Raw genomic sequence first — 24,000 nt, 5'->3', positions numbered from 1 at the left:
TGTGGGCTCTCCTTTCCACTACCTACCTTACCTAGGTAGCTGGTGTAGTGCGATACGTACCGCCAGCAAGCAACCAATTCAACGTTCCTGAATTCAGGTCGCGTCAATCCTCGAAGCCACGCGCATCGATTTTCCCCAAAGTCATTATGGCTGCGCATCCGTCTAGAACCACATCCTTTTGAACATCCGATCCCCTCCTTCACATCGCACGTTATTATATATAGTAGATCGTCGTTATAATCAATCCGGCCGCAAGACCCTGCCGACAATATGGTTCGTATATGAAATGTCATCAAATATTTGCCCTTGCGACCAAAGCTAACCCCAATATGTAGCCGGCTTTCCAAGCGATCAACGTCGAAGCCGAGGAGAACTCGGATGATGAGGTCGACACCACCCGCGAGCTTCATGTACGCGCCGATGTATCGCTCCGATATTCCAACCCATACTGACTACTTCTCAGGTTGATGAAGCTCTCAAGCGCTTCCAGAATGCCCTGAAGCTGCATGCTCAAGGCCCTCGATTCTTCGACGAAGCTTCCGACGCCTACGACGATCTCTTCAAGTCCGAAATCTTCAAATACCCCGAGGCTTCAACCGAGTACGAAAGGGCAGAAAGGCAGCCAGATCAATTACTCGCCGATCCCGCTCTCGCCGGCACTCTCGATCTTCAATCTGCCGATGTTGATACCACCGGCAGCAGTCTTCCTCAAGCCTTCTTCCTTGCATACAAGAACCGCGGTCAATTTCTCCTTGATCGCACCCGACATGCCGCCCGAGCCGCCGGAGACGATGCGTCGTCTTACTTCGAGAAGGACGATGCCCTCCAAAATATGCATAGCGCTCTGGTCGACTTCAATGCCGCTCTTGACCGCGATCCGTCCGATGCAGAGTTGTGGCGTCGTACAGCCCGTGTTGCTGCATCGTTGAAGAGCTCCAGAATCAACAGATACTGCCTCGAAGCTGCTATCGAACTCGACGATGACCCCGCTGTTCTCGAGGTCGAGCCACCATCTTTGGCAGAAGGATTCGCCGGTCAACAACTCAAGGACCAGCTGCAAGCCCTGTCGGATGAGATCGCCTTGTCTCACCCCATCATGGGTCCTTGGGTAAAGAGAGACATGCCCGACTTCATCAAACGACACATTGATCCCATGCCGTATTTGCCGAATCCGACAAAGGAAACTGGGTCCGCCCGCACCAATGTCGAGGAAGCAGGCCTCGCCCGTCTTACTGTAGAGGTCCCAACTGCATCATGGGCCGATTTGGGTATGGCACTCGTGCAGTTCATACTCGAAATGGGGCAGACAAGCCGCGGCATTGTCATTGAGCTTCCTGAAACGGATGACGATGATGACGTGGTTATGGAAAGCCAACCAGAGCAGGAAGTACAAGCAAACGGCTCGGATGGCATAGAAAAGGGCGAGAACTCGGCACAGGAGGACAAGCAGGAAACTACGGGAAAGACAGAGAGCGTGGAGCCCGCTGCGAAGGAAACTCCCAAACCTGCTGAGAGCACTCGCAAGGGTCGAAGCGCCTCCCAGCCCTCCCGAAAGCGATCCCATTCAGCAGCTGGCAATCCCGACGTCCAAGAGGAGGAGAGCCTCGTCGAAAAAAGGAGTAAGCGTATTAGGAGGCGAGAGACAGCAGCCGCAGAAGAAGTTCCGGACCCAAGTGCCGTGCTTGCATCCCAGCTGGCCCCTTATCAAGCCACCGACCAAAATTTGTTCCAGGCTACTAAGAACATGCTGGAAAACATCGGAGTCACGAATCAGGACACTCTAGACCGCATCAGCGAAGTGTTAGACTCCCTTGCTGCAGAGGAACGCGGCGCTTCCATAAAAAACCAAGCGACCTTGGATCTCCGCAAGGCGATCGTCTCTTTCAGCGAGGAGAATGCGAAAATCTTGCTCAACAAACAGGCACAGGCATCACTAAGCTTGTCTTCTTTCCTTGAGCATGCCAAAGGGGGTTCTCAGAAGATGTCAATCATACCACCCTTCAAGGAGACGCAGGGCATCACTGCTTTTGTAAAGCGCGTAAATTCCTCCTGGATGACTGCCCAGGATGTTGCGTACGAATGGATCAAGACGATATGTCCCAGCTATCTCCAAACGAAGTGGTCAGATGTCTTGAAGACGGCCGTCGTCCAAGTCATCAGTAGGTTCGATCAGGATATCCTTCAAGCCATCAACTACGACTTGGACCGCGCGAGACAATCAGACGATGCGAACAAGGAATTTGGGTTTGTTAAACACATTGTCGAGATGCTCTTCGAGATTCACCTTGACGTGTATGAGAGAATCACCAACCCCAACAGTGTCGTTGACTACAGCATCCGCGTTGAAGCCAGGGGTCGCTTGGGTCGGTGGCTAGACATGGCTTCAGCTTTGCTGAGGGACGCCGCAGAAGAAGGCAACGAAGACTTGACTGGCCGCTTCCTCTGGGCTGCCATCTTTTCCACGACTCTTACGGAGAACGCGTCGAGAGAGTACATTCTGCAGTGCTGGACCAGTTTACGAGATTTCCTCGCAGAAAGTGGGATTGATCAACTACTCCTTCCGAATAATCCGGTGATACCTGAAATTTCGGAGGCGGCGGCCGATAGAGAGATCTCTAAGCTGACCACTATGGACTTCTTCCTCGGACTCTTCCAGGACAATGTTAGCGACCCAGTTGCCGTCATTGATAACCTTGAGCCCGTCCTCAATCCAGGGTCTGTTTACGTCACCCTGCCATCCGAGGATTCGGCAGAAGACGGAGAAGAGGCATCTGGCCGCTCCAAGACGAAGAAAGTGCCCATCATGGAGTGTGCAAGCCAAAGCCTCCAGGATCTTTGGAGGTTTTTGTTGGGAACTAGCACGGAACTGCGTCTTTTCCTCTGGACACGACTTAGCGACGCGTATGCCAGCATCAAATATTCGACGAAACAGTTCTCATGCCAGCTCAAAGCCATCGAGATGCTCACGGCGGATTTGGAAAGCGACAGTTATCTCAAGAACGCTCCAGAAACTAGACCGCCGTTAGTGTTGAAGATGCTCAAATCGCTGGATGATCTACTGATCACGGCACTTTCGTTGGCTTTGAATGATAGCTCCGCTTACGACATTGTCGATGAAGACCATCTCAAATCGACATCGGCTGCTCTCATCAAATTGAGCTGCATGCTTCACGTATCGGCAATGCATGAGGACGAAATTCGCATCGGTATGACACGTGTCCCGCCGAGTAGTCCCTCATTCCAGCCTTTCCTCAACAAGCTGCGTGAGATTCAAGTGCGTGTATGGTGCCTCCAGTACACGGTCGTCAAGGTCGGTGTAAACCAAAACGGAAAGATATTCCCGAATCCTGAGATGGAGTTGGCAGACTTTTTGTCTGCAATCCATCAGGTAATTGGGCTCAGGAAATGCTGTAAAGCCTCAAACAAGATTTTCTTGAAGATGATGCGGGTTGAGTTGCTCAAGTTCAAGAAGATTGAAAACTGGGAAGACTATCTTGGGCAAGTGCTTTACGACCTCCACGGTCTCAAACTTGGTGTCGGTGCTGGAGAGGTTCAGGACCATGGCTGCCCCCCGGAGAAACTCGAGAAGCGCAACGCCATGCAACTTGTGGACAAGATTACGGTCCTGGCAAGGAGGATGCCCCGAAAGGACCTCCTCAAGTCAGACCTCAAAACGACCATCGAGCACATGCAAGGAGCCATTGGACAGACAAAGTCGACGCCTCAGATGATTCACAACCTGAGGAACTTTACCGAGTATCTGAAGCGGCCGATCCACCCCCTTCGGCTTTACCAAGCCCTCACCGGCGGTGTTCAGTTGGACGTCGTAGCTGTAAACACTCCCGAAAGCGCCCTAGCTAGGCACGGCTGGTTCTTCCTCCTAGGCATGATTGCCCTGACGAGGTTCAAGCAAGTGGATTTGAGCAAGCGGCAAACACCAGGTGCAACTGACGACTTGCGGCTCGCGGCCACTTTCTTGCGACTGCAACTTCAGTTCACTCCAGATAAGTGGGATGCCTGGTTCCGCCTAGCCGAGTGCTTCGACTACGAGCTCGATGAGGCTGTGTTGTGGTCGGCCGACAAAATGAACAAGGAACGCGGCGAATTGCTCAAATTCCAGCGGAATTCGATTCATTGCTATACTCTAGCGTTGTCTAACTCTTGGGAGGCAGAGATCGATGACGAGGACGAGGATCCGCTCTACGAGCTCTATCATAACTTTGCTATGCGCCTGTACGCATCCAGCCGCGAGCCTCTTGCTATGGAGCCCTTCCAACATGCGGACCAAGAGAGATTCTTCATCGAAAGCGAGGGAAATGGAACCTTCCAAAGGGTCCTTCACGACCAGATGCAAGACTACAAAGTCTGGAAATACGCAGCTGGCTTGTTCAAACGGGCCATGAGGCGTAAACCAATGGACTGGAGGTTCGTTGTCCTTTACAATTACGCCGAACCTTGACTGACTCTGAACAGGAATCCGTACATGCTTACCAAATGTTTGTGGAAAATGTACCAGAAGCCCATTGACCAGCTTAGCAAAAAGGACCGGGAGACCCGCCCATCACTTGAGTACTTAATTTCGGCCCTCGAACACGCTGTCGAAGTTGTTGCGGCGGTGCCCAAATCGCGGCATAGCGATCCTATCCTGGAGCCGCACTACAAGATCGTCTCGATAGTGTACAAATTGGTTGTTCGAGGCGAGTTGAAGCCACAAGAGGGCGCAGACATTCTGTCAAGGCAACCATTTGGTATGGAACTCGGAGACGATATCACTCTTGACGACAACGAAGATTGGGAGGAATATGTGATCCGGAATTTGCATCACTTACGGGATAAGGACAAGTCCAACTGGCAGCACCGTATCATTATGCGTCATGCCCGCCTGCTTTTCGATGAGGATGGCGAATCACCCGAGCTTGTGCAAGCCAAGGCAGCCTTCAATGTCCTTCGAGAATCCATGTTTACCAAGACAATGGTTATGAATGTCTGGAAGTGCGACGCGGAGCGTTCTGGGCGCCACCACGTCTATACGTCCCAGTATATCCGCTTCATGGTCAAGATTTTGGTGGTTATGAACGACAGAGTGAATTTGGAAATGGTTCTCAGGCGACTTCGGAAGAAGGGCGCCGACTTCTACCACTTTGGCGACTTGTGGCAGATGTGCTCCATGGCTTACCTTAGACTTCTACGTCAGGGTTTCCAAATTTCTCCTACGTTGGAAGACGCTTTCAAGTCGACATCGATGGAAGAGCTGGAGATCATGGCGGATCGTATCACGGAGTGGGCCGGAGGTCCGGCAACGGACATTCCCGCCTTCAACTGCTTGAAGGAGACGATTGAGTTGAAGAAGCTCAACGGCGGCCTCATGAAGGCTGGGGCAATTGACGACCTAATCAACGACTGTTACGCCATCATCTACCAGGAGATTGGCCCTTCGCTGCCCGGCCCTGAGCCTCACGAAGTTCTCGAAGCACGCGCTAGGGCTCGTGCCAGAGAAGAGCCCGATGGCGGGATCGAGCTCAAGCCATCCACTTCCTTGGGCAACCTGCTGAACCCATCATCGGCGCAAGACTCGGGAGCCAATGGTGAAGGTGATAAGACGGCATCGGCACTTGAGGCAGCACCCAGGCGGAGGGCGGGCGTTCGTCGGCCTGATATCATTCGCAAGGCGGAACAGGCGTTTGCCCGGTACGGTGAAGCGCCAAAGCCATCAGTTGCTCCTTCCAAATCTCGTGTGGGTTCGGTTTCAAGTGGCAGGAACGGAACGCGCACTCCCGTTGGAGACGCCGGGGAGGCCAGTGATACCGAGGAGCTCAACGAAGGAGACACTGTCGAAGAGATCGAGGACACGGAGATGAAGGACGACACTGCCATGGATGTTGATGAAGGGGACGAAACGCTTGCACAGGCCACGGCAGCGTCCAGTCCGCGGGGCAGCATTCACGATTCCGCAGATGATGAGAGTGAACTTAGCGATGTTCCGGATGACTGGGATGAGCAGCCCCCTCCTTCACTCATGTTCCCTAATCTCAGGAAGAGCGTGGATTCAGGTCGCGCCGAAGAGGCGAATAACTCTAGTGATGGCGATGACGAAGAGGGCGAAGACGGTGAAGAGGAAGAGGAGGGGGAGGAGGAGGAAGGAGAAGAAGAAGAGGGCGACGGCGAGGAGGTTGAGGAAGATGAGGAAGGCGAGGAGGTTGAGGAAGGTGAGGAAGGCGAGGAGGTTGAGGAGGGCGACGAAGCTGAAGAAGGTGAAGAGGGTGAGGAAGGCGATGAGGCCGAAGAAGGTGAAGAGGGCGGAGAAGGCGAAGAAGGCGAAGAGGGTGAAGAGGGTGAAGAGGGCGAAGAGGGCGAAGAGGGCGAAGAGGGTGAAGATGGCGAGGAGACCGAAGAAGCCGAAGAAGGTGATGAGGAAGAAGAGGCTGAAGATGGAGAGGAGGGTGATGAAGATGAGGAAGCCGAAGAGGGTGAAGATGAGGAAGTCGAGGAGGGCGAAGGCGATGGCGAAGAGGAAGAGGAAGAGGAAGAGGAAGAAGAAGAGGGAGAGGAAGACGAAGACGAGGATGCGTAGAACACTCGACAGTCTTCAGAAACCTTGGCGGACGTCGGGAAGTAATTTCTTGGTGTACAGGCGTTTTTTGTCACAGTGTTTTCTCCTTAGTCACATCGGATACTGCGCCGGCTAGGTCGTGTCAAGGCTAGTGTGTTGAACAGTCTGAGGTTATCTATAGTAAGTGCGATTCATGAGAAGCACACAGTCATCAGCGTATGGGGTATCCATATATATGAGATGCTCAAAACATGAATTCGAACAGTTGAAGTAATCCCATGTCGTTGATTGCGAGATCACTTTTAGATCAAGAACTTAGGTCTCTACACTACTTCTCTGTTCATCTCTATAAGGCAGCAAGCTCGTATTCATGTGCACCATTTGGAAGGTAAAGAAGGAGGACTGCCGCCACACGGTGGAGCGCGGAACAGACATATGTTCGCGGGGCAGGACTCGCGGTCGGTGTGTGTCGAGATTGAGGTATGAGACGCGCTGGGAGGTGGGATATTGCGATGCGTGCTTGAGGGATGTTGAGAGGCGGAATCAATATGGATATGCTTGAACATTAGAGGAGTCTGGCGTTTAAGCCGGATTTTGGTTTTGGATTACTCGGTCTTGGCAAAAAGCTGCAGGGTGCCAGCTCTCAAGATGCTACCTATAAGCCATAAGATTTCGTCTTCTTTCTTGAGTTCCTCCAGCTTTTTACTTCTTATTCTCGCCTGAGTAAGTGTCCGCTTCACAAGGACAAAATATGACCAAGCTTGCCTATTCGATGTGACAGAGTGCCCAACAGTGCATAGATGCTTGCCTTAGCTTCAGACGGCAGTTTCTCCGTCTTTGTCGCGAACCCAAGGTCTACAGCTTTGTGTTTGGATCTTCTCAATCGTAAAGATTGAAGCAGTTCGATGAACCGAGAAATCCAGAAACTTTTGGGACAAAACACAGCCGTCAGGTAAGAGATTATTCTCACCAAGCTTGGCTTCAGCTCGGTGGGCAGAGTTGCTATGGGGGTGCATCTCAATCCCACCTAAGCCCATGGGACGTACGGTAAGCTAATCCCACACCCCACCTCCGACGCCAGGGCCAGCATTACGCCTTCCCAGTGCCGCCTGTTCAGCCCGCCGCACCCAGCAAGCAAAGCAGCAGCAACGCCAGCCAGCCAGCCGCAGCCGGCAACTTCCGCCCGTCGACAACCTTCCACCACCGACCGTCCGCCCGCGTTGCCTGTTACCTCTCCATCGCCTGCAAGCAAGCTAGCTCCTCCCAACACCATCACCTTCACCAATCCGCAACTCCAACACCACAAACCCACCACAATCACAACCAGCAAGACCGCGAAACCTGCGAAACCCACGGAAAAAAAAAAAACTCTCTAGGAATCCGGTCAATCTTACCCTTCAGTCGACGACAATCGCAATCTCGCACAACCGAGAGGGAGCGCAAGGCATTCCTCAATCCACCACCACAAAGACACACATCCCACACAATGGCCTCAGACGCAAAGCCCCAGGACAAGACCGCCTCCGCCGCGGACCCCAAGGCCGACGAGACGACGCAGCAGCAGGCGGCGGCGGCGAAGAAGCCCGCGCTCGGCGAGGACGACGAATTTGAGGATTTCCCCGTCGACGGTACGTCTCTTTCACCCTTCATTGTCGATAATCTCCTTTCCATAGTGTTTGAAGGAGCATCTACTGCTTCGGCTTTACTATGATGGGGGAATGATGATGGCATCACTTGGTCCATCTGTTCCATCGTAACCTCGAGCTACGTTGGAGCGGGATCATCATTCCCGGCCAACATAGACAGACACGCCACACTATTCTATCTGCTTTGTTTGCGAAGAAAGAAACAAATGCTAACGTATCTACCACAGACTGGCCCCAGGAAGAGACCGAGGCAGCTGCGGGCGGCAGTGGCTCGACGCAGCACCTGTGGGAGGAGAGCTGGGACGACGATGACACGACCGACGACTTCTCGGCGCAGTTGAAGTATGGCAAATCCCCCACCCTTCGAGGCCACCTTCATAATGAGAGTACTGACAACACCACAGGGAGGAGTTGAAGAAGGTCGAGGCATCCAAGAGACGATAAGCCACTCGCGGTGTATGTGTGGGGGATACGATGATAGGAGGCGGAATGACGCATGGGTGAACTTGGTGGGAATCACGGCATAGACTACACTACGTAACGAGCTCTATACGACTGGCGACATACCAGGAATGAAATCACAACTGGGCACACGAAGTTTTCCAAATTTCCCTTTGGGTTTCCCCGTGGAACGAGATGTGTCTCTACTTTTACTGTTTATTTGATATCGTGACGTTTAATGATCCTAGGACATGACACGAGGGCATTACGTTCATCATGAGCGCCCCTTCTTTTTCCAGGGCATGGGCTTCTGCGTTCGTTGCATTCCCGCACGCGCATTCCCGCACGCGCATTTCTTTCATCCCGAGTCCTAAAGACTGGCCTTACCAGGCCGGCCTTTTCCCATCTATCAGACCGATCAAGTCCATAGAGGTTTCGTTCTCCACTGTACGAGGAATGATTTACTTACTCGACAGAGCAGTGACACCGGGCAGTTCCTTGCCCTCGAGAAGCTCCAAGCTGGCACCACCGCCGGTGGAGACGTGGCTGAGCTTGCTCTCGACACCGTACTTGGCGGCAACGGTGGCCGTGTCACCACCGCCGATGATGACAATCTTGCCGCCCTCGGCAGCGGCGACGGCGGCATCGAGCGTCGACTTGGTGCCGGTGGCAAAGTTGTCAAACTCAAAGACACCAGCGGGGCCGTTCCAGAGGATGGTCTTGGAGTCGTTAATGGCCTGCTTATAGAGCTCAATGGACTTGGGGCCGCAATCGAGACCCATCCAGCCGTCGGGGATGCCGGACTCGTCAGTGGCAGAGCCGACCTTGGCGTCCTTGTCGAACTTGTCGGCGGTGACGTAGTCGACGGGGAGGACGAGCTTGACGTTGTTGGCCTTGGCCTTCTCGACGAGCTTGCCGACGGTCTTGGAGCCGGACTCGTCAAAGAGGGAGTCACCAATGCTGACGTTCTCGAGGGTCTTCTTGAAGGTGAAGGCCATGCCACCGCAGACGATGAGGGTGTTGACCTTGTCCAGCAGGTTGTCGATGAGCTGGATCTTGTCAGAGACCTTGGCGCCACCGAGGATGGCGAGGAAGGGGCGCTGGGGGTTCTCGAGGGCCTTGGCGAAGTACTCGAGCTCCTTCTTCATGAGGAAACCGGAGGCCTTCTGGGGCAGGTCGACACCGACCATGGAGGAGTGGGCGCGGTGAGCAGTGCCAAAGGCGTCGTCTGGTTGGACATGTCAGCTTCTGAGACAAGACGGGGTTCCCAATGGTAATCAAGAGTCATGGACATACTGATGAAGACATCACCGAGGGCAGTGAGGCCCTTGCGGAACTCCTCAACCTTGGCCTTGTCGGCCTTGGTCTTGTTGCCCTCCTTGTCCTTGGCGGAACCCTCCTCCTCAATGTGGAAGCGCAGGTTCTCGAGGAGGACAACCTGGCCGTCGGTGGCCTTGTTGACGAGATCCTCAACGTCCTTGCCGACGCAGTTGTTGGCGAACTGGACGTTCTTGCCGAGCAGCTTCTCGAGCTCGGGGACGACGGGCTGCAGGCTGTACTTGGGGTTCTCCTGTCCATTGGGACGGCCCAAGTGGGACATCAGGACGACGGCCTTGGCGCCATTGTCGATGGCGTACTTGATGGTGGGGACGGCACCGGCAATACGCTGGTTGTTGGTGATCTTCTTGTCGGCATCGAGGGGGACGTTGAAGTCGACCTGGGTGAGGGGTCAGCAAGGGGAGTCCGACCTTCCGGCTTAGTGGACCGTGGCTTTTGAAAGCGTGCCAGCGTTCCCGGTGTATTCCAATGCCGTCAGAGGAAGCATGTGCAGGGTGGCCGAGTCGAATACCCGCGGCTCGTCCCGTATCGCCAGAACACGGAACGGGTGTGAGGTGATACCCGGGATCAGGCGCGGGTGCGGGTGGCATGGTGGCATGGTGGCATGGTGGGGTAATTTGAGCAGCAGCGCAGCGCCGCAGCAGCAACAAAGGCACCACCAACACCAAAACCGTCCCCAGCAACGCTCAAGGCCAGGACATTAACATGGTAAGAGTGGCACGACTTACGCGAATGAGGACGCGCTTGCCCTTGAGATCGACGTCGGTGATGGAGAGCTTGTTGGCGAGAGACATGATTGCGGTTGTTAGGGGCGCAAATGTGTGAGGATGAAGGGTAGAGTTGAAGGTTGAAGAAGTAGAAAGAGGAAGAAGAAGAGGAGGGGAGGGAATACGTTGAGGAAGTAGTAAAAGGTCTGAGGTATATTTAGCTAAGGTAGCTACCACGCACACACGCTACTTACCTTGCCCAAGGTGGGATGGCTGGACCTGATGGAGTGATTGAGGGAGGGACTGGACACCACGCCGGACACTTCTACGAACAGCGCGGGCAGGGGGGTAAAACATGCAGTAATCAGTCAATTCGAGTGGTTCAACACGGGCACCTCACGTTGGGAAGCTTGCAATGGTGGGGTGCTGCTGTTACTGCCAGTCAGTGCCAGTGACTTGGACGCTACTGATACGCAGTAAGGCAGAGCAGGCAGGATGGAAGGAGGGGCATTTTTGCTCGGCGGTTTTTTGCATGACTTTTTTTTTTTCTGTTGGCGGGGTTGATTTTCGGCCCTGCTGCTGCAAGCCTGCAAGTACTGTCTGTACCTTATCCATGGGTGGTAGATACCCAGATTGGGCGTATCAGTGGGGTGAGCTTTGCTTACCTACCTTACCTTAGGTGCCCTGTCCAGTGCTTTTCCACTAAATCGGCCAGCTGCGACAACGGGGGTGCTGGTGCTTGCGGCCTGCCCCGCCATGGGTGTGTGACGTGATGGTAGTCTGATACCTCACAGAAACTGCGCTTTCCTCAACCAATCCCCCGGTCACGGCCGTCCACCCGGGATCAACGGACCGTAGCCAAAATACCTATCGCCCGATACTAGAGACATGACATGAAAGGCAAGGCAGAACACACGGAAAGAGCCCGCAGCATCTTAGCTATCTTATGGTTCCGTTTCAGACGCTATTGTTGGTACATAGCAGTCCTGACCCGAGGACTGTGCACCAAACCTGCTGTGGTATTTTATAGCAACAATTTTCAACAGCCAAGGTGACCGGGGTTTGCTCTCAGTGACAAGCTTCAAAATATCACCGAGAGATCCGCCGGTCCAAAATCGGAGCCATTACAACATTCTCAGACCACACCTCCTCCAAAGCATCAGATATCATGAATGAACCGTTTTGTTCAATTTCGTTGCGTTTTACAACTGCTGACTACAAAAGAGAGACGATAAAAAGAGGGCCTTCCCAAATCAATGTCGGACCCCAAAACACCAGACGCCTGTACCGTCGCAGCAGCCGATGCCGTTAATGCCGTTGCTGTCTTTGTTTTCTTTATAACGATCGAACAAATTCTAAGTACGACTGTGCTTCATTGGTATAACCTTCTCGTATGCTCGCCATGGTGTCGACCAGACCCGTCCCATACCGACCTGCAGACCGAAGATACGAGGAAATCAAGTATAAGTAAGGAATTTAGCTAAGACGAATGTGGTCGTCCTCGCGGGCGCCGGGGCGGTTATCGACCTCGGTAGATGAGTTGGTGAGGGAGAGGTAGGCGGTCCAGGCAATACCGATCGTAGAGACGAAGGGCTACGTAGTGTTAGCATACGTTCCAAGTGTTTCCCGTTCAGCTTTTCAAACTTACCAGTTGGAACTGCATGGGCATCAGGCGGAAGTTGACAACCTGCACGGCAGGCCAGACGATGAAGTTTGCCTTCAACGTGGGAATGTACATGTCGCGCAGCTTGCTCATAACGGCACGGCGTCCACCGCCCTCCGCGACAGTCATGACAGAGAAGAAGCAGAGCAGACCAAAGGGGGCAAAGATGAGCTGATCAAAGGCGACTCTCTGCATGGCAGGGACGAAGGCGCTGGTCTTGGTGATGGGGAAAGTGGCCGACAGGAACTTGAACCAGCGGAACTGGAGGGGCGCCATGCCGAAACCGTAGGCCATGAAGCGAGTCAGGCGCTCGAAGTCGAAGGGGGGAGGCAGGCTGCTGATGTTGGGAATGAGGTCCTTCTCGTAAAAGGGGTTCTTGCGGTCGAGGTCGTGGATTTCGATCGCGATGCCATCGTCCTTGTCGACGCCGCCGGGCTTACGGACGGCCTTCAGGCGAAGGGCGGTAACTGTCTGTGCGGTCGTATCGGCGATGCCACCGAGGATGGCGTTGGTCACCATCATGGTGAGCACTGTTGCGACAATAGAGTCAGTATGGATGATGGATTGTAGTGTGGCGAACTCTGGATGTGGGAGCCTTGGAGGCACGTACGTGGCCGTTCATCGTAGTATTGGTTGAACTTGGACACCAACCGGGCGACGAGCGCCATTTCGATAAGAATGATGATTGCGTGAAGCAGTGGCTAACAGTAGGTTCGTAGGTCAGCGCAAAGTTGACTTAATCAGGTGCGGCGCGATAGGCGTAGATGCAAGAGATGCAGCGATAGGAGACAGCGCAAGCGCAAGTGGTAGTACGGAGGTGGCGGACGGGAAAGCAAGACAGCCAAGCAAAGATTCGGATTCAACCGTGTGAGGAATGTTCTAGGGGCAACACGAAAAGCAACGAATGGGGCAGGTAGGTACGACAGTGCTATGGAAGGGGTTGGCATACGAGGCGTCCATAAATGTATTTGCTGTTGACAGCTCGGACAATGCGACGGCGAGAGAGTTCCCACGACATGGTGACGGATTATACAGAGGAGGCGCCCGGGGTGGGAAAGAGGTTCTAGAAGAAGGAAATGATAAAAAAGAATAATATGAGAGAAGGAGGCGGCGACCGGGCGGTGGTTCGGTTCTGTTGGTTTGTGCTTCTGGCTTCGGGTTGGGGGAGCCGGATCGATAAGGTGCGCCGCTATCGATTCGTTTATTGCCTCTCAGAAGTGAGGTAACGATTTGGCAAGCAAATCGACAGGCGATGGGAGGGACGGAAAATATGGTCGAGGGTGACGACCCTTGGATGTGCTTTCTACAGGCGGAGGCTTCGAAAGGCTGGGTACGGGAAGTGACGAGTGACGAATGACGACACCGTAGCGAGAAAAGGGTACTGATGTGCTTCGTTGTGGCGCACAGGAGGCGGATGATTGGCCGGTATCGCTGGTTTGGGTGATTTGGAGGGGAGGCGACGGAGGTTTTGTTCCCGCTGGTCTGACAGAAAGCAGAAAGACGATTGACCGAGAGAGTCGGGGAGGCGAGACCGATGAAGCAGCAGCAATGAAGAAGAAGGATCTTCAAACTTGGCGAGAGTAATGTAAGACGGATGCGACGGGGGTTATAATTAGGAGAAGAAAGACCCAGCGCAGGAAATGGGAGGGACAGGATCTAAAAGAAATGGAGCAATGCAATGGCAGGCACGGCAGGTCATGAAGCGCGCTGCAACCGAGAAAGATTGATCCTGGTTGTTTTTTGCCTGGCTTGAGTGGTAAAGAAGAGGCGGGAATAAGACGATGGAATGGTGCTGCAGGTTTGCTGCTTTGCGTGCTTCAAAGCAATGGAACTTTAAAAGATACAACCGACAAGTATCTTCCTGTCCTCTACCTTACTGCCGTAGGTATGTCCGTCCACGAAAGGAAGGTGAGGCATCAGCAGAGCTCTTTCCTCCCTCCTGTCTGCGAAATCATCGGCGGATGGTCGGCCCAAGCCACACCTTCCTCAGGATTAACACTGTGTCGCTGGCGCCTTCCCTTCCCCACAGATCACCATCAGGCAGAACCTCAACCACCCGGGCTGGCTAAAAATGGATCTTGACCAGTCTCGACCAGCTAGTCTCAAGGCTCAAGTTTGGACAGAAACATGGGGCAGACAACGACACTGCGGATGGACAGCGGGCCTCAAGAGCTCCCCGACGGGCCCCGACCCTACCGAAGCCGCACCCCTCCGTATGCCGCACAGTGCACTTACTAGCCTACGCCCCCCCCACCAGCTCCTTCCCGCATCCTCCTGGGTCCTCTCACCGTTCAATGCCCATTCAAGGTCGCTCACCACCTCACCTCACCTCACCTCACTCACTCACTCACTTACACCGACCCTCACAACCTCATTCCTCATACCAACAGTGTTATGTATTCATCCAAACAACAACCTCATGTGTGTGGCACCTTAGTCAGATGGAACAGCACACACTCCCATCCACAAACTTCATCTGTTTCTTCAAACCGACTGACACCCTGCACAGAAACCCCAAACACGACTTTTGCTCTCCCGATCAATGCTCCCGTTTCATACACGCGTACAATCGTGGGGTAACCGCTGTTTTCCACTCCCATCGCATGGCTAGTGACGTACCAGGGTGAAGCTTCTTTATTCACCACTTACTTTACAACTTAGTACCAGCTTGTCGTGTTTGTGTGCTTGTCAAGCTTTTTCCTTCAAGACCTCCTGTAGAACGGACCGGCGTGTGAACAAGTCACTTGCCTTCTCAACAATCTCATGTGTCCAAAGGCTATGACTATGACGCCCTCCCGCCTCGCGCCCAATCGAAACAGAGTTACGGAACGGCGCTGCAGTGAAAGCATGAGCTTGTTAAACATAGGGGTCCTGCCTAGCAGGATGAACCCTGACCATCTTACCTGATCGCGGCATACCACTTTGTTTAATCTGTCACATTTTGTTTCCCAACGCCTCCCTCCTGCTTAATCTCTCGAGAATAATGGTTGAAAAGTATGAAGAGATGAAGACACCCTTCGACTGAGTCGGGGCATTCACCGTGTCAATGCTACCATCTACAAGCTGCCGGCCGCCGGCAACGTCAACACCATCGCAACATACTTCCCGGACAGATACCTTCCTTTTCCGCAACCTGATGCAGCTCGCTTCTCGGGAGCCGGGTAATTGCTGTGAAGTTGAACAGTAGAAAAAAGGGGCTCGCAACTGGTGGATGTGCTAAGTGTTTGAGGGGCACTTTCCATGGAGCCCACTTCAGTCTTTTGCTGTAGCTATCACAGTCAAAAGTCACATCAAGTCAAGCATTACCAGTAACAGCAGACTGGCCAGTAAGCTGAGAACAGGAGCAAAAGCATACGGAAGAGAATACCTTCGCAGCCTTGTCCACTCACAGCAGTTACCACTGACGAGTCAAGTGAGACTTGAGGCCACCCCAAGAGCCAACTCAAGTTGAATTCCGTAACCTTCGGGTATTTTTGAATTATCATTAGTATCGAAACTATTCTGTTTCAAGCAGCTGTTCATATCCCCCTGCCACTTGCGACTACTGCTCTTGTGCCCATGCTCAACGGCAGCTATCCGAAGGCCGGACCGCAGCTTTTCAGACTTCAACCTAGACCTCCCTGTTCTCAGTGCGACGCACCGGCCTACTTTTCCAAGTAGACATTGACAGACGAGCGCGAGTATCCAAACGTCTTGGGCCACTGGCTGTAATCCGGCTCAAACAAGACGGCGTCGTTGCAGTCACTTCCCAAGCTCGTGTTGTTCAACCACGCTATCAAAAGAGTCAGCATCTCAGTTCACAACCAGTAAACAGAAAAGAGTAGTGCTCACCAGGCTCCCAGTACCAAACACCCTGTCCAAGACCCTTGGGCGTCTCCCTCACAGTCTTGAGCAGCTTCTTCATCCACTGCACCTGACCATCAACATTATACGGGATACTTGGCTCCGACGACTCGGGGATCGGGTTCCACTGCCCGTTGCAGATGGCAGGGTAATCCGTCTCGACAACCTGCATCGGCTTGCCGTACTTCTCTCCGAGCACCTTGAGCGTGTTCTTGAGGTTCGCAAACGTCGCCGACGTGCCGTAGAACGGGTAAAAGCTAAACCCGAAGCTGTCCCACGCCGACAGCGGCACCCCGTTGTCGACGAGCGCGCCGTACCACCGCTCCTGCAGCGTCAGGTTCCAGCCGTTGTCGAGGTGGATCATGACCTCGGGCTTGGGCACGCCCGCGCACGTCGCGTCTTTCACGCCCGCCCGCGCGGCCTTGTAGAGCGTCGCAAAGTTGGTAAAGTTCTTGACCAGCGCCGACCACGGCTGCACGTCGACGTTCACCTGACCCAGAGGCCACAGCGTGCCGTGGCGGAGCTCGTTGCCCAATGACACGATATCCAGCGTCACGCCGGCATCCTTGAAGGCGACGAGCGTCTCGCGGACGTAGTTGCGCAGCGTGCCGGCCAGGGGCTCCAGCTGCGTCGGCCACGCCGCGGGCAGCGGCTGCTTCTGCGGGTCGGCCCAGCTGTCGGCGAAGTGGAAGTCCAAGAAGATGCGCTGGCCCTTGGCCTGGAAGCGCTTGGCCAGGTTGATGGTGTAGTTGAGGCCGTAGGTGCCGTCGGGCGGGTTCACCCACAGGCGGAGGCGGACGGCGTTCATACCGCCGTCGGCGAGGATGTCGTCGGCCGGGCGAGTCGCGTTGCCGCGTGCCGTGTCAATGTAGATGTTTTGGTTCTCCTCGAGCATCTTGAGAGAGCTCAGGTCGTGGCCTTTGTAGAAAAAGGGCTTGCCGTGACCGGGGCTGGGGCTGTTTGCGTTTCTTCATGTTAGCCTCTTGTTATCATTGTTCCAGTGCCTCAAGGTGTGTGTTTTCGGTGTAAGTGATGAAATTAAGTGGTGAGAACGTACTTGACGGGCTCCGGGGCCGGAACAGCCGTGGCCAGAGCCGTGAGGCTGAGGAGAGAGAGCAACTTCATGATGAGATGATATCACAGCGGTTGAGACACACAAAGAGCCAATCCTCCAGCCCGCCCCTCGACGACGCAACAGCCGTGTTATATATCAATCGCAACAACCCCCTCACCGCCCACCAGGCTAGGCATCAGGTCGAACCATGATTTCACCACTCTGGCAAGGGTTCAAAATAAACGCAAGCGAGCTGTCAGTCGTCACGGGTCTCGGCAATCTCTGTTTTTTGTCCTTTCACTTCTCGGGCCAATGTGACCATTCGACGGAAGATTTCCAACGGGCAGAGGCACTCAAGACGGCAGGCAAAGCAGCAGCTGAGAGAATGGAGACGGCCCGAACTGCGGGGACTCATCGCGGGGTTACCGGGGGAGACCCCAGACTCGGCACGCTGACGATTGGTGCGCCTGCGCGAGCTGGAGGTGGTGGGCCCCTGCTCGCCCGCAATTTTCGGATATTGTGCCTCCAACGAGTTACAGTAGCAACAATAGCTTCGTTGGTCTGGCTGGGGGTGCCAAGTTCCAGCAGTCTGGGCCTCGACGTGGGTGGCCGTTGGCATCATCAGGTGACGGGGGCGGGGATGAAGCTTCGAGCAAAACATATTGGAATTGGGGGGCCCAGCCAACGTGCCAGCCTCTCCCAGACCTTGAACCAATCCTTTCACGGCCCTCTCGGAACTCTCAACCGAGGTTTATCACGTCGAAGCTCCGGATATTGATATAGCCTTGATAATTACGTTCCATTTGTGGTTAAGCTTAACCATCGGCTAAGACGCGGGTCCAGTCGAACTTCCTCCAATTCTTCTTGAAACCCTCGACTCTCCGGTCACCCTTGTTCCACCGTCCTTGTTTCTTGATCACGTCCGGGCCGACGTCTAGGATGCCCCCGATTATCTCCCTTGCAAAAAGGTCTCCTCTCGGCCAGCGGTCAGAGTTCTCGACAATGTGCCCGAGGCCGCCGTCGAGCGTGAACCACGCGTGAAAGTAGGGCATTTCTTTTGCGATGCTCCTCCGGAACGCCATCCTGCCCATGCCATCTCTTGCCTTGGCGGCCGTGTCAATGATCTTCCGGTGCTGCGACCACTCATCTTCCGTGGTGAGGAAGGCCTCTTTAAAGTAGGCCGGAGCCGTCGCGCCCTCTTCGTACGGGATCGGCACAGCCATCATGGCCGCGTGGAGATGCCTCTGCGGCGTGGCCGCATTCTCGTAGAAAATGACTTCTTGGCCCTTTTCGTGGTACATTCTCGTCAGAGACTTCATAAAGTTTCGAATTTCTTCCCATTCGTCGTCGTCACACTCCAGCAGGTTCTTGCGGTGCGCCATGGGTGTAATCACAGCGCCGCCTTCGCTGACCTCAGGTTCCGTAGGCAGCGTCAGGAATACGCGCGTAGCAAGAGAGACGACCGGTGCCAGAGGAGGCTGTCCCTTGTCTTCGTGATGGCACAACGGACAATTATCCAGAATCCGTGACACTTTTTGATATTCGTTGACGGCCACATTCTTGAGGTTGACCTCGGACTTGTGAACTCGCTTGGCAAGCTTGTCCGCATTCTCGTCCATGTAATCGAGGTCGTCGTCAAACTTGCCGTCCTTGGCAATGCGCTCAGCGAGCCGCATACCTTCGCCGCCTGCTTGACCGCGGGTCCTGCGCTCCTCGCGAACCATGTCTTCGATTGACATGTCCTCGTTGGCTTCAACGTTCCCGCGCTCTCGCCCACGCTTGTTTTCGATGGCCTTGACCTCACCACGAGTCCCTGCCAGCATTCGGTTATCCATGACACCAAGAACAACAGACTGCGGCCCGTTCGTGGCAAAATCTGCTGCGGCTTGATTGTACTCGGCTTCCAATTTGGCAGCATCCGGTGATCTGCGAAGCTTCGCCTTCATCATCTGAGCTCGCAATCTGTTCAAGGCGGTCTGGTCCATGGGCGTATGCTGCATGGCTTCGTCGGGTATGATGACGCCCTGTTCCACATCGTGGGTATCGTCTCGTGCGACGGGTGTCTCGTCTTGTCGGTGTTTCTCTATGCGCTCGCGATAAAGGTCTCCCGTAGGCTTCTCCTTACCCACGTAACCACTTCCATACACCTTGCGCCTGTCCATCTCGATCTTTTCCTCTCTCGCGTCGTCGAATTCTTGCAAATTACCAAATCTCTCCAGAGCAACATCTTCAACCGACCGGCCAGACTCCTCAGCCATGGAGTAGACACCCTTAAGCTTCGTCAAGCGCCACTGAGAGCCATTGTCTCCGAATTTGTAATCGACCGTCCGCTCTTTTGCCGCGGCCTTCTCATCCGATGTCGGGATATTCTCCACTTCAGCGAAGTTTCTGTTGATTTCTCTGTCGTGAATGACTCTCGGAGCCTCTTCCTTTGGTGGTGGCTTAACCTCCTTCTGTTTCCGCTGGACGTAGTCGATGTCAAGGGCCGACGGCGCAGTCATCCAAGAATCGCGCATGAGCGGTGCCTCTGCATTCTTGGAGTTTTGCGGTGTTTCTTCGTCCGGAATAGGCAAGTCCTCTTTCGGATCTGATGTCTTTTCGTGTGTGTCCGTCCGCCGCTCGTCGTCTCTTTCTCTGTGCCTATGCCTCGATCGCCGCTCCTCGTCGTCCTTTTCATGACGAGAGCGCTTGTGTCTGTGACCATCATCCCCATCTTCTTCATGCCGACGGGATCTGTGCTGTCGATGCCTGTCGTGGTCTCGGTCGCGGTCGCCATCTCGACTCCGGTGTGTATCGCGATCGCGTTCCCGATGTCTGTCAGAAGACCGATCGCGGTGATGGTGATGGTGACTGCGCTGCTTCTTCCTCTGTCGACGCTCTTCTTTCTCGCGCTCGATGCGCTCCTTCTCGCCCTTCTCTGCTGCCAGGGCCTTTTCAAATTCGTCGAGGCCGTCCATCATTGCTGTGCCTAGAGGTGGGAAGCTTGCTAGTTGACGATGGAGCTACCAGCTGCAATGGCCTGTTTTTCTGCAGGTTCCCTAAACGAATTGGCGACGCGGGAGGAACGTCACTTTCCCAGCACGGGCCATCAAGATTCTGGCAATGACAGGGGGTGTCTGATTAGGTAGTCGTTATGTACAACTTACAGGGGGGGTTCGTTCATTCCGACGCCCCGCGCGGGGCACTCAGCTCTTGCAACTCTTCCAGAACTTTTTTCTTAGCGACCGCCCGTAAGAGAACCAAACACTCCGTGGAAGAGCCGCACGCGAATTTCCATCACCACATCAGAATGGCTTCAACATCCGCAGAAACCCCCGCCGAGAATGCGGCCACCCAGACCCCGACTGCCATCGTCGTCGTCGGCATGGCCGGTAAGGAATACACAACCTCGTCTTGCGCTCATTGTGTCGCTGACCAATACTACCAGGCTCAGGCAAGACGACCTTTATGCGACGCATCAACTCATACCTGCACGGCAAGCAAGATCCTCCCTACGTTATCAACCTGGATCCCGCGGTGCTCAACGTCCCTTTCGAAAGCAACATTGACATCCGCGACTCGGTGAACTATGAGGAGGTCATGAAGCAGTACAACCTGGGACCGAACGGTGGTATCCTAACATCCCTAAACCTCTTCGCGACAAAGGTCGATCAAATCGTCAACCTGCTCGACAAGCGTGCTGCGCCAGACCCTGCAAACCCCGACAAGAAGCCCATCAAGAACATCCTTGTCGATACTCGTACGTCTACTACATACCTAGGCAGACTCTCTCTTTGCTAACACTGCTGCAGCCGGACAAATTGAGGTTTTCGTTTGGTCCGCCAGTGGAACCATTCTTCTCGAGTCTCTCGCGTCCTCCTTCCCGACCGTCATCGCCTACGTTATCGATACCCCTCGAACCACCTCCACGAGCACGTTCATGTCCAACATGCTGTACGCTTGCAGTATTCTCTACAAGACTAAGCTCCCCATGATCTTGGTCTTTAACAAGACCGACGTGCAAGACGCAACGTTTGCCAAGGAGTGGATGACGGATTTCGAGGCGTTCCAGCAAGCTCTCCAGCAAGACGAGATGAGCGACGTCATTGGCGGCTACGAAACGTCTGAGGGTGGCAGCGGCGGCTCCGGCTACATGGGCAGTCTCCTCAACTCCATGAGTCTCATGCTCGAGGAGTTCTACTCCCACCTCAGCTTTGTCCCCGTCAGCTCCCGCCTCGGAACGGGCATGGACGAGTTCTTCGCTGCGGTGGAGGAGAAGGCCGAGGAATTCAAGCAGGACTACCTCCCCGAGCTGAAGCGCAGGCGCGAGGAGCGTGAAGAAAAGAAGCGTCTGGCCCGCGATCACGAGGTGGAGAAGATGATGAAGGGTATGTCGGTGGGCGCAGGCAAGAAGCCAATGGTTGTCAAGCCCGTCGACGACGATGATGATGGCGTTGATGTCGCCAGCGATGTGGACGACGACGACATGCCGGATGACGAGGATGACCGCGAGGGCCTTCAGGCTCGGTATGAGGCGGCTATGGAGGCCGAGGGCGACTCCATCATGGCTGATGGCAGTTTTGCAAAGTACCTGCACACGCGACCGACATGAGACGTCACAGCACACACGCGCGGGTCACATTTATTTGATATAGAATGAACGAACAATTGGGCAAGGGGATGGCGTTTTAGATGGTTGCTGCATTATCATGAGATACCTCGAAAAGGAAAAAAAGGAGAAGGAACAGGTGCAGAAGAATGCCTTGCTCTATGAATTGATTTTGGTCCCCCAACCTTGAACTCCCCAGCCCTTGCGCATCACATACGTTGTGGCTTTGCTTTGATAGTTGGCTGTTTGTCATACATGTCCCTCGTATGAGACTCTTTCCCTGCTGAAGAATATGCGGCTCTTTTGCAGGCAGCCAAGACTCTCTTCCCATGCAGTCTCGAGTCTACCACCTCGTGTGTCATCCACTTCCAACTCTCGAATGCGCAGCACCACTTCGCTACTGCTGTCCCGCTCCTCCAGCGTACACACGTCGCGCGAATATCAAATCCTCTCTCTACATCTTTTCTCCAATCATCTCGCCTCGAACTGAACCATTCTATCCCACACAGTCAGTCTACGCTCTCCTAACACCACATTCACTGCCCGTCTCCATGGCATGTAAGAACTCACCTCTTGGTCCGTTCCTTGTAAAGAATACGACAACCGCACTCCTTGCATCTGATGGGATCGGCGCGACGCAGCTGGAACTTGAGACCGCAATCGCCGCAGAGATATTGCATCTGGGGGCCCTCGGAGCCGTAAGACTGATAGGCGGCGGCGCTGGGCGCGGAGGCGGCGCCGGCGGTGGGGACTTGGTAGGCTTCGCGGGACATGTTGTGGCGGTTTGTATCCTTCGAAGGGGTAGAGTGCGGCGGCGGAGAGATTAATTGCGTTCGGGTGGGTATGGCGCGTCGGATATTGAGGTTTTGGGGATTTTTCTTCAAAGAGGCGGCGGGATTGGAAATGCAGGCAGAAGGCGTGGTGGGGCTGGGATGACAATTTGTCAGGCGGTGAAGGCGCATAGAAACGGCAGAAAAAGGAAGAATGTTGGGCGGTGTGCAGCCTGTGGTGGAGCTCTGGTGAATCAGGTGGGGCGTCTAAGGTAAGCTGGCCCACTTCCCGAGGTTATCGCTTGCTATCCGTACCTTTCCCCGTAAGTTACCTACCTCGCTGCCCTGATTTCCTGGGGGAGAGAGAGAGCTTCCCAGTGGTTTGGAAGAAACATCTCTTGGACGCCGTAGCTTGTCCAACAAACCTCGCGTCTTCCGCATCGCCCTCTAGATTTCGGTTCTTTCCTCACTAGTCTGATAGAATTCCTTCGAACTCTGTAATACTTTCAAAGCGACGACACCAGACAACGCAGCGGGCGTTTCTAGACTCCCCCAACACATCTACACCCCCGATAATGCCAAAGCTCTCCCCGGCTTTCCACACAACCACAAACAACACGATACCGCCCCCGACCACCCCATCATGACACCAAACTCCCAATTCGACGCGGGCGTATCCCACCCAGAAGGCCAATGCCCGTTCTGCGTAATCGCAACAGAATACCCTCCCTACGACCCCTCCAAACCCCCACAAGACGAAGGCGACAATTCGACCCTCGACCCAAACCGCATCCCCACGCCCGCCTTCGTCGTCCTCTCCACGCCTCTCCTCATCGCCTTTCTCGACATCCTCCCGCTATCCCGCGGCCACCTTCTCCTCTGCCCGCGCGCCCACCGCCCGAAACTCACCGACGCCTCACCCGACGAGTCGGCCGAGATGGGCCGGTACCTGCGCGTGCTGTCCAACGCCCTGGCGCGCACGACGGGCGTGGAGGACTGGAACGTAGTGCAGAACAACGGAGCCGCGGCGGCGCAGGTCGTGATGCACATGCACTTCCACCTCATTCCGCGACCCGAGATCCGCGCGAGCGGGCGGTATAGCGAGAGCTTCACCATGTTTGGGCGGGGCCGGAGGGAGGAGCTGGACGATGAGGACGCGGAGCATTTTGCAAAGGAGTTGCGGGAGAACGTGGCTGATATCTTGAGGGAAGAGAAGCACAAGCCGAAACTTTGATGGGCGGGTTTTGATGAGTGCGACGAAGGGTTTTTTGCTTTTTTTTTTAAGATTCGTTTATTCATTTCATGTATATCAAGGACTATCATGTCCTAGCTGCCTATGCGTAGCAGCATGTCTTATCACGCCGTAGCGTTGTTTCGTTTCTTTTTAAACTCATTATGTG

The 24,000-nt window shown here is 54.4% G+C and overlaps 9 protein-coding genes across 9 annotated transcripts; 4 read left to right on the top strand and 5 right to left on the bottom strand.

Annotated features, from left to right (window-relative positions):
* Positions 1 to 270: 270 nt before the first annotated feature.
* On the top strand, positions 271 to 6,571 carry CPAR01_09235 (uncharacterized protein; the record flags this gene model as incomplete). Its single annotated transcript, XM_060493500.1, has 4 exons — positions 271 to 273; positions 336 to 410; positions 464 to 4,425; positions 4,474 to 6,571. The coding sequence occupies 4 exons, from the start codon at positions 271 to 273 to the stop codon at positions 6,569 to 6,571; spliced, it is 6,138 nt and encodes a 2,045-aa protein (XP_060347630.1).
* A 1,465-nt stretch (positions 6,572 to 8,036) lies between these two features.
* Positions 8,037 to 8,640, top strand: CPAR01_09234 (DSS1/SEM1 family protein; the record flags this gene model as incomplete). Its single annotated transcript, XM_060493499.1, has 3 exons — positions 8,037 to 8,178; positions 8,424 to 8,538; positions 8,601 to 8,640. 3 exons carry the CDS (start codon positions 8,037 to 8,039, stop codon positions 8,638 to 8,640), a joined length of 297 nt encoding a protein of 98 aa, XP_060347629.1.
* Positions 8,641 to 9,098: 458 nt separating this feature from the next.
* On the bottom strand, positions 9,099 to 10,769 carry CPAR01_09233 (phosphoglycerate kinase; the record flags this gene model as incomplete). The annotated part of the gene is made up of 3 exons (XM_060493498.1): positions 9,099 to 9,865; positions 9,934 to 10,354; positions 10,704 to 10,769. 3 exons carry the CDS (start codon positions 10,767 to 10,769, stop codon positions 9,099 to 9,101), a joined length of 1,254 nt encoding a protein of 417 aa, XP_060347628.1.
* A 1,389-nt stretch (positions 10,770 to 12,158) lies between these two features.
* CPAR01_09232 (Mpv17/PMP22 family protein) lies at positions 12,159 to 13,363 on the bottom strand (the record flags this gene model as incomplete). Its single annotated transcript, XM_060493497.1, has 4 exons — positions 12,159 to 12,275; positions 12,331 to 12,875; positions 12,956 to 13,046; positions 13,295 to 13,363. 4 exons carry the CDS (start codon positions 13,361 to 13,363, stop codon positions 12,159 to 12,161), a joined length of 822 nt encoding a protein of 273 aa, XP_060347627.1.
* A 2,626-nt stretch (positions 13,364 to 15,989) lies between these two features.
* CPAR01_09231 (glycosyl hydrolase family 53) lies at positions 15,990 to 17,313 on the bottom strand (the record flags this gene model as incomplete). The annotated part of the gene is made up of 3 exons (XM_060493496.1): positions 15,990 to 16,117; positions 16,177 to 17,144; positions 17,246 to 17,313. The coding sequence occupies 3 exons, from the start codon at positions 17,311 to 17,313 to the stop codon at positions 15,990 to 15,992; spliced, it is 1,164 nt and encodes a 387-aa protein (XP_060347626.1).
* A 744-nt stretch (positions 17,314 to 18,057) lies between these two features.
* CPAR01_09230 (uncharacterized protein) lies at positions 18,058 to 20,202 on the bottom strand (the record flags this gene model as incomplete). The annotated part of the gene is made up of 1 exon (XM_060493495.1): positions 18,058 to 20,202. One exon carries the CDS (start codon positions 20,200 to 20,202, stop codon positions 18,058 to 18,060), a length of 2,145 nt encoding a protein of 714 aa, XP_060347625.1.
* Positions 20,203 to 20,531: 329 nt separating this feature from the next.
* CPAR01_09229 (uncharacterized protein) lies at positions 20,532 to 21,833 on the top strand (the record flags this gene model as incomplete). Its single annotated transcript, XM_060493494.1, has 3 exons — positions 20,532 to 20,613; positions 20,670 to 20,981; positions 21,034 to 21,833. The coding sequence occupies 3 exons, from the start codon at positions 20,532 to 20,534 to the stop codon at positions 21,831 to 21,833; spliced, it is 1,194 nt and encodes a 397-aa protein (XP_060347624.1).
* Positions 21,834 to 22,301: 468 nt separating this feature from the next.
* Positions 22,302 to 22,603, bottom strand: CPAR01_09228 (DNA directed RNA polymerase; the record flags this gene model as incomplete). The annotated part of the gene is made up of 2 exons (XM_060493493.1): positions 22,302 to 22,326; positions 22,401 to 22,603. 2 exons carry the CDS (start codon positions 22,601 to 22,603, stop codon positions 22,302 to 22,304), a joined length of 228 nt encoding a protein of 75 aa, XP_060347623.1.
* Positions 22,604 to 23,243: 640 nt separating this feature from the next.
* CPAR01_09227 (HIT domain-containing protein) lies at positions 23,244 to 23,834 on the top strand (the record flags this gene model as incomplete). The annotated part of the gene is made up of 1 exon (XM_060493492.1): positions 23,244 to 23,834. The coding sequence occupies one exon, from the start codon at positions 23,244 to 23,246 to the stop codon at positions 23,832 to 23,834; it is 591 nt and encodes a 196-aa protein (XP_060347622.1).
* Between the last annotated feature and the right edge of the window lie 166 nt (positions 23,835 to 24,000).

This window comes from Colletotrichum paranaense, assembly GCF_030867605.1.
Source record: "Colletotrichum paranaense strain IMI 384185 chromosome Unknown Scaffold_7.1, whole genome shotgun sequence".
Lineage (NCBI taxonomy): Eukaryota > Fungi > Ascomycota > Sordariomycetes > Glomerellales > Glomerellaceae > Colletotrichum > Colletotrichum paranaense.
This window is presented reverse-complemented; position numbering and strand designations above follow the sequence as displayed.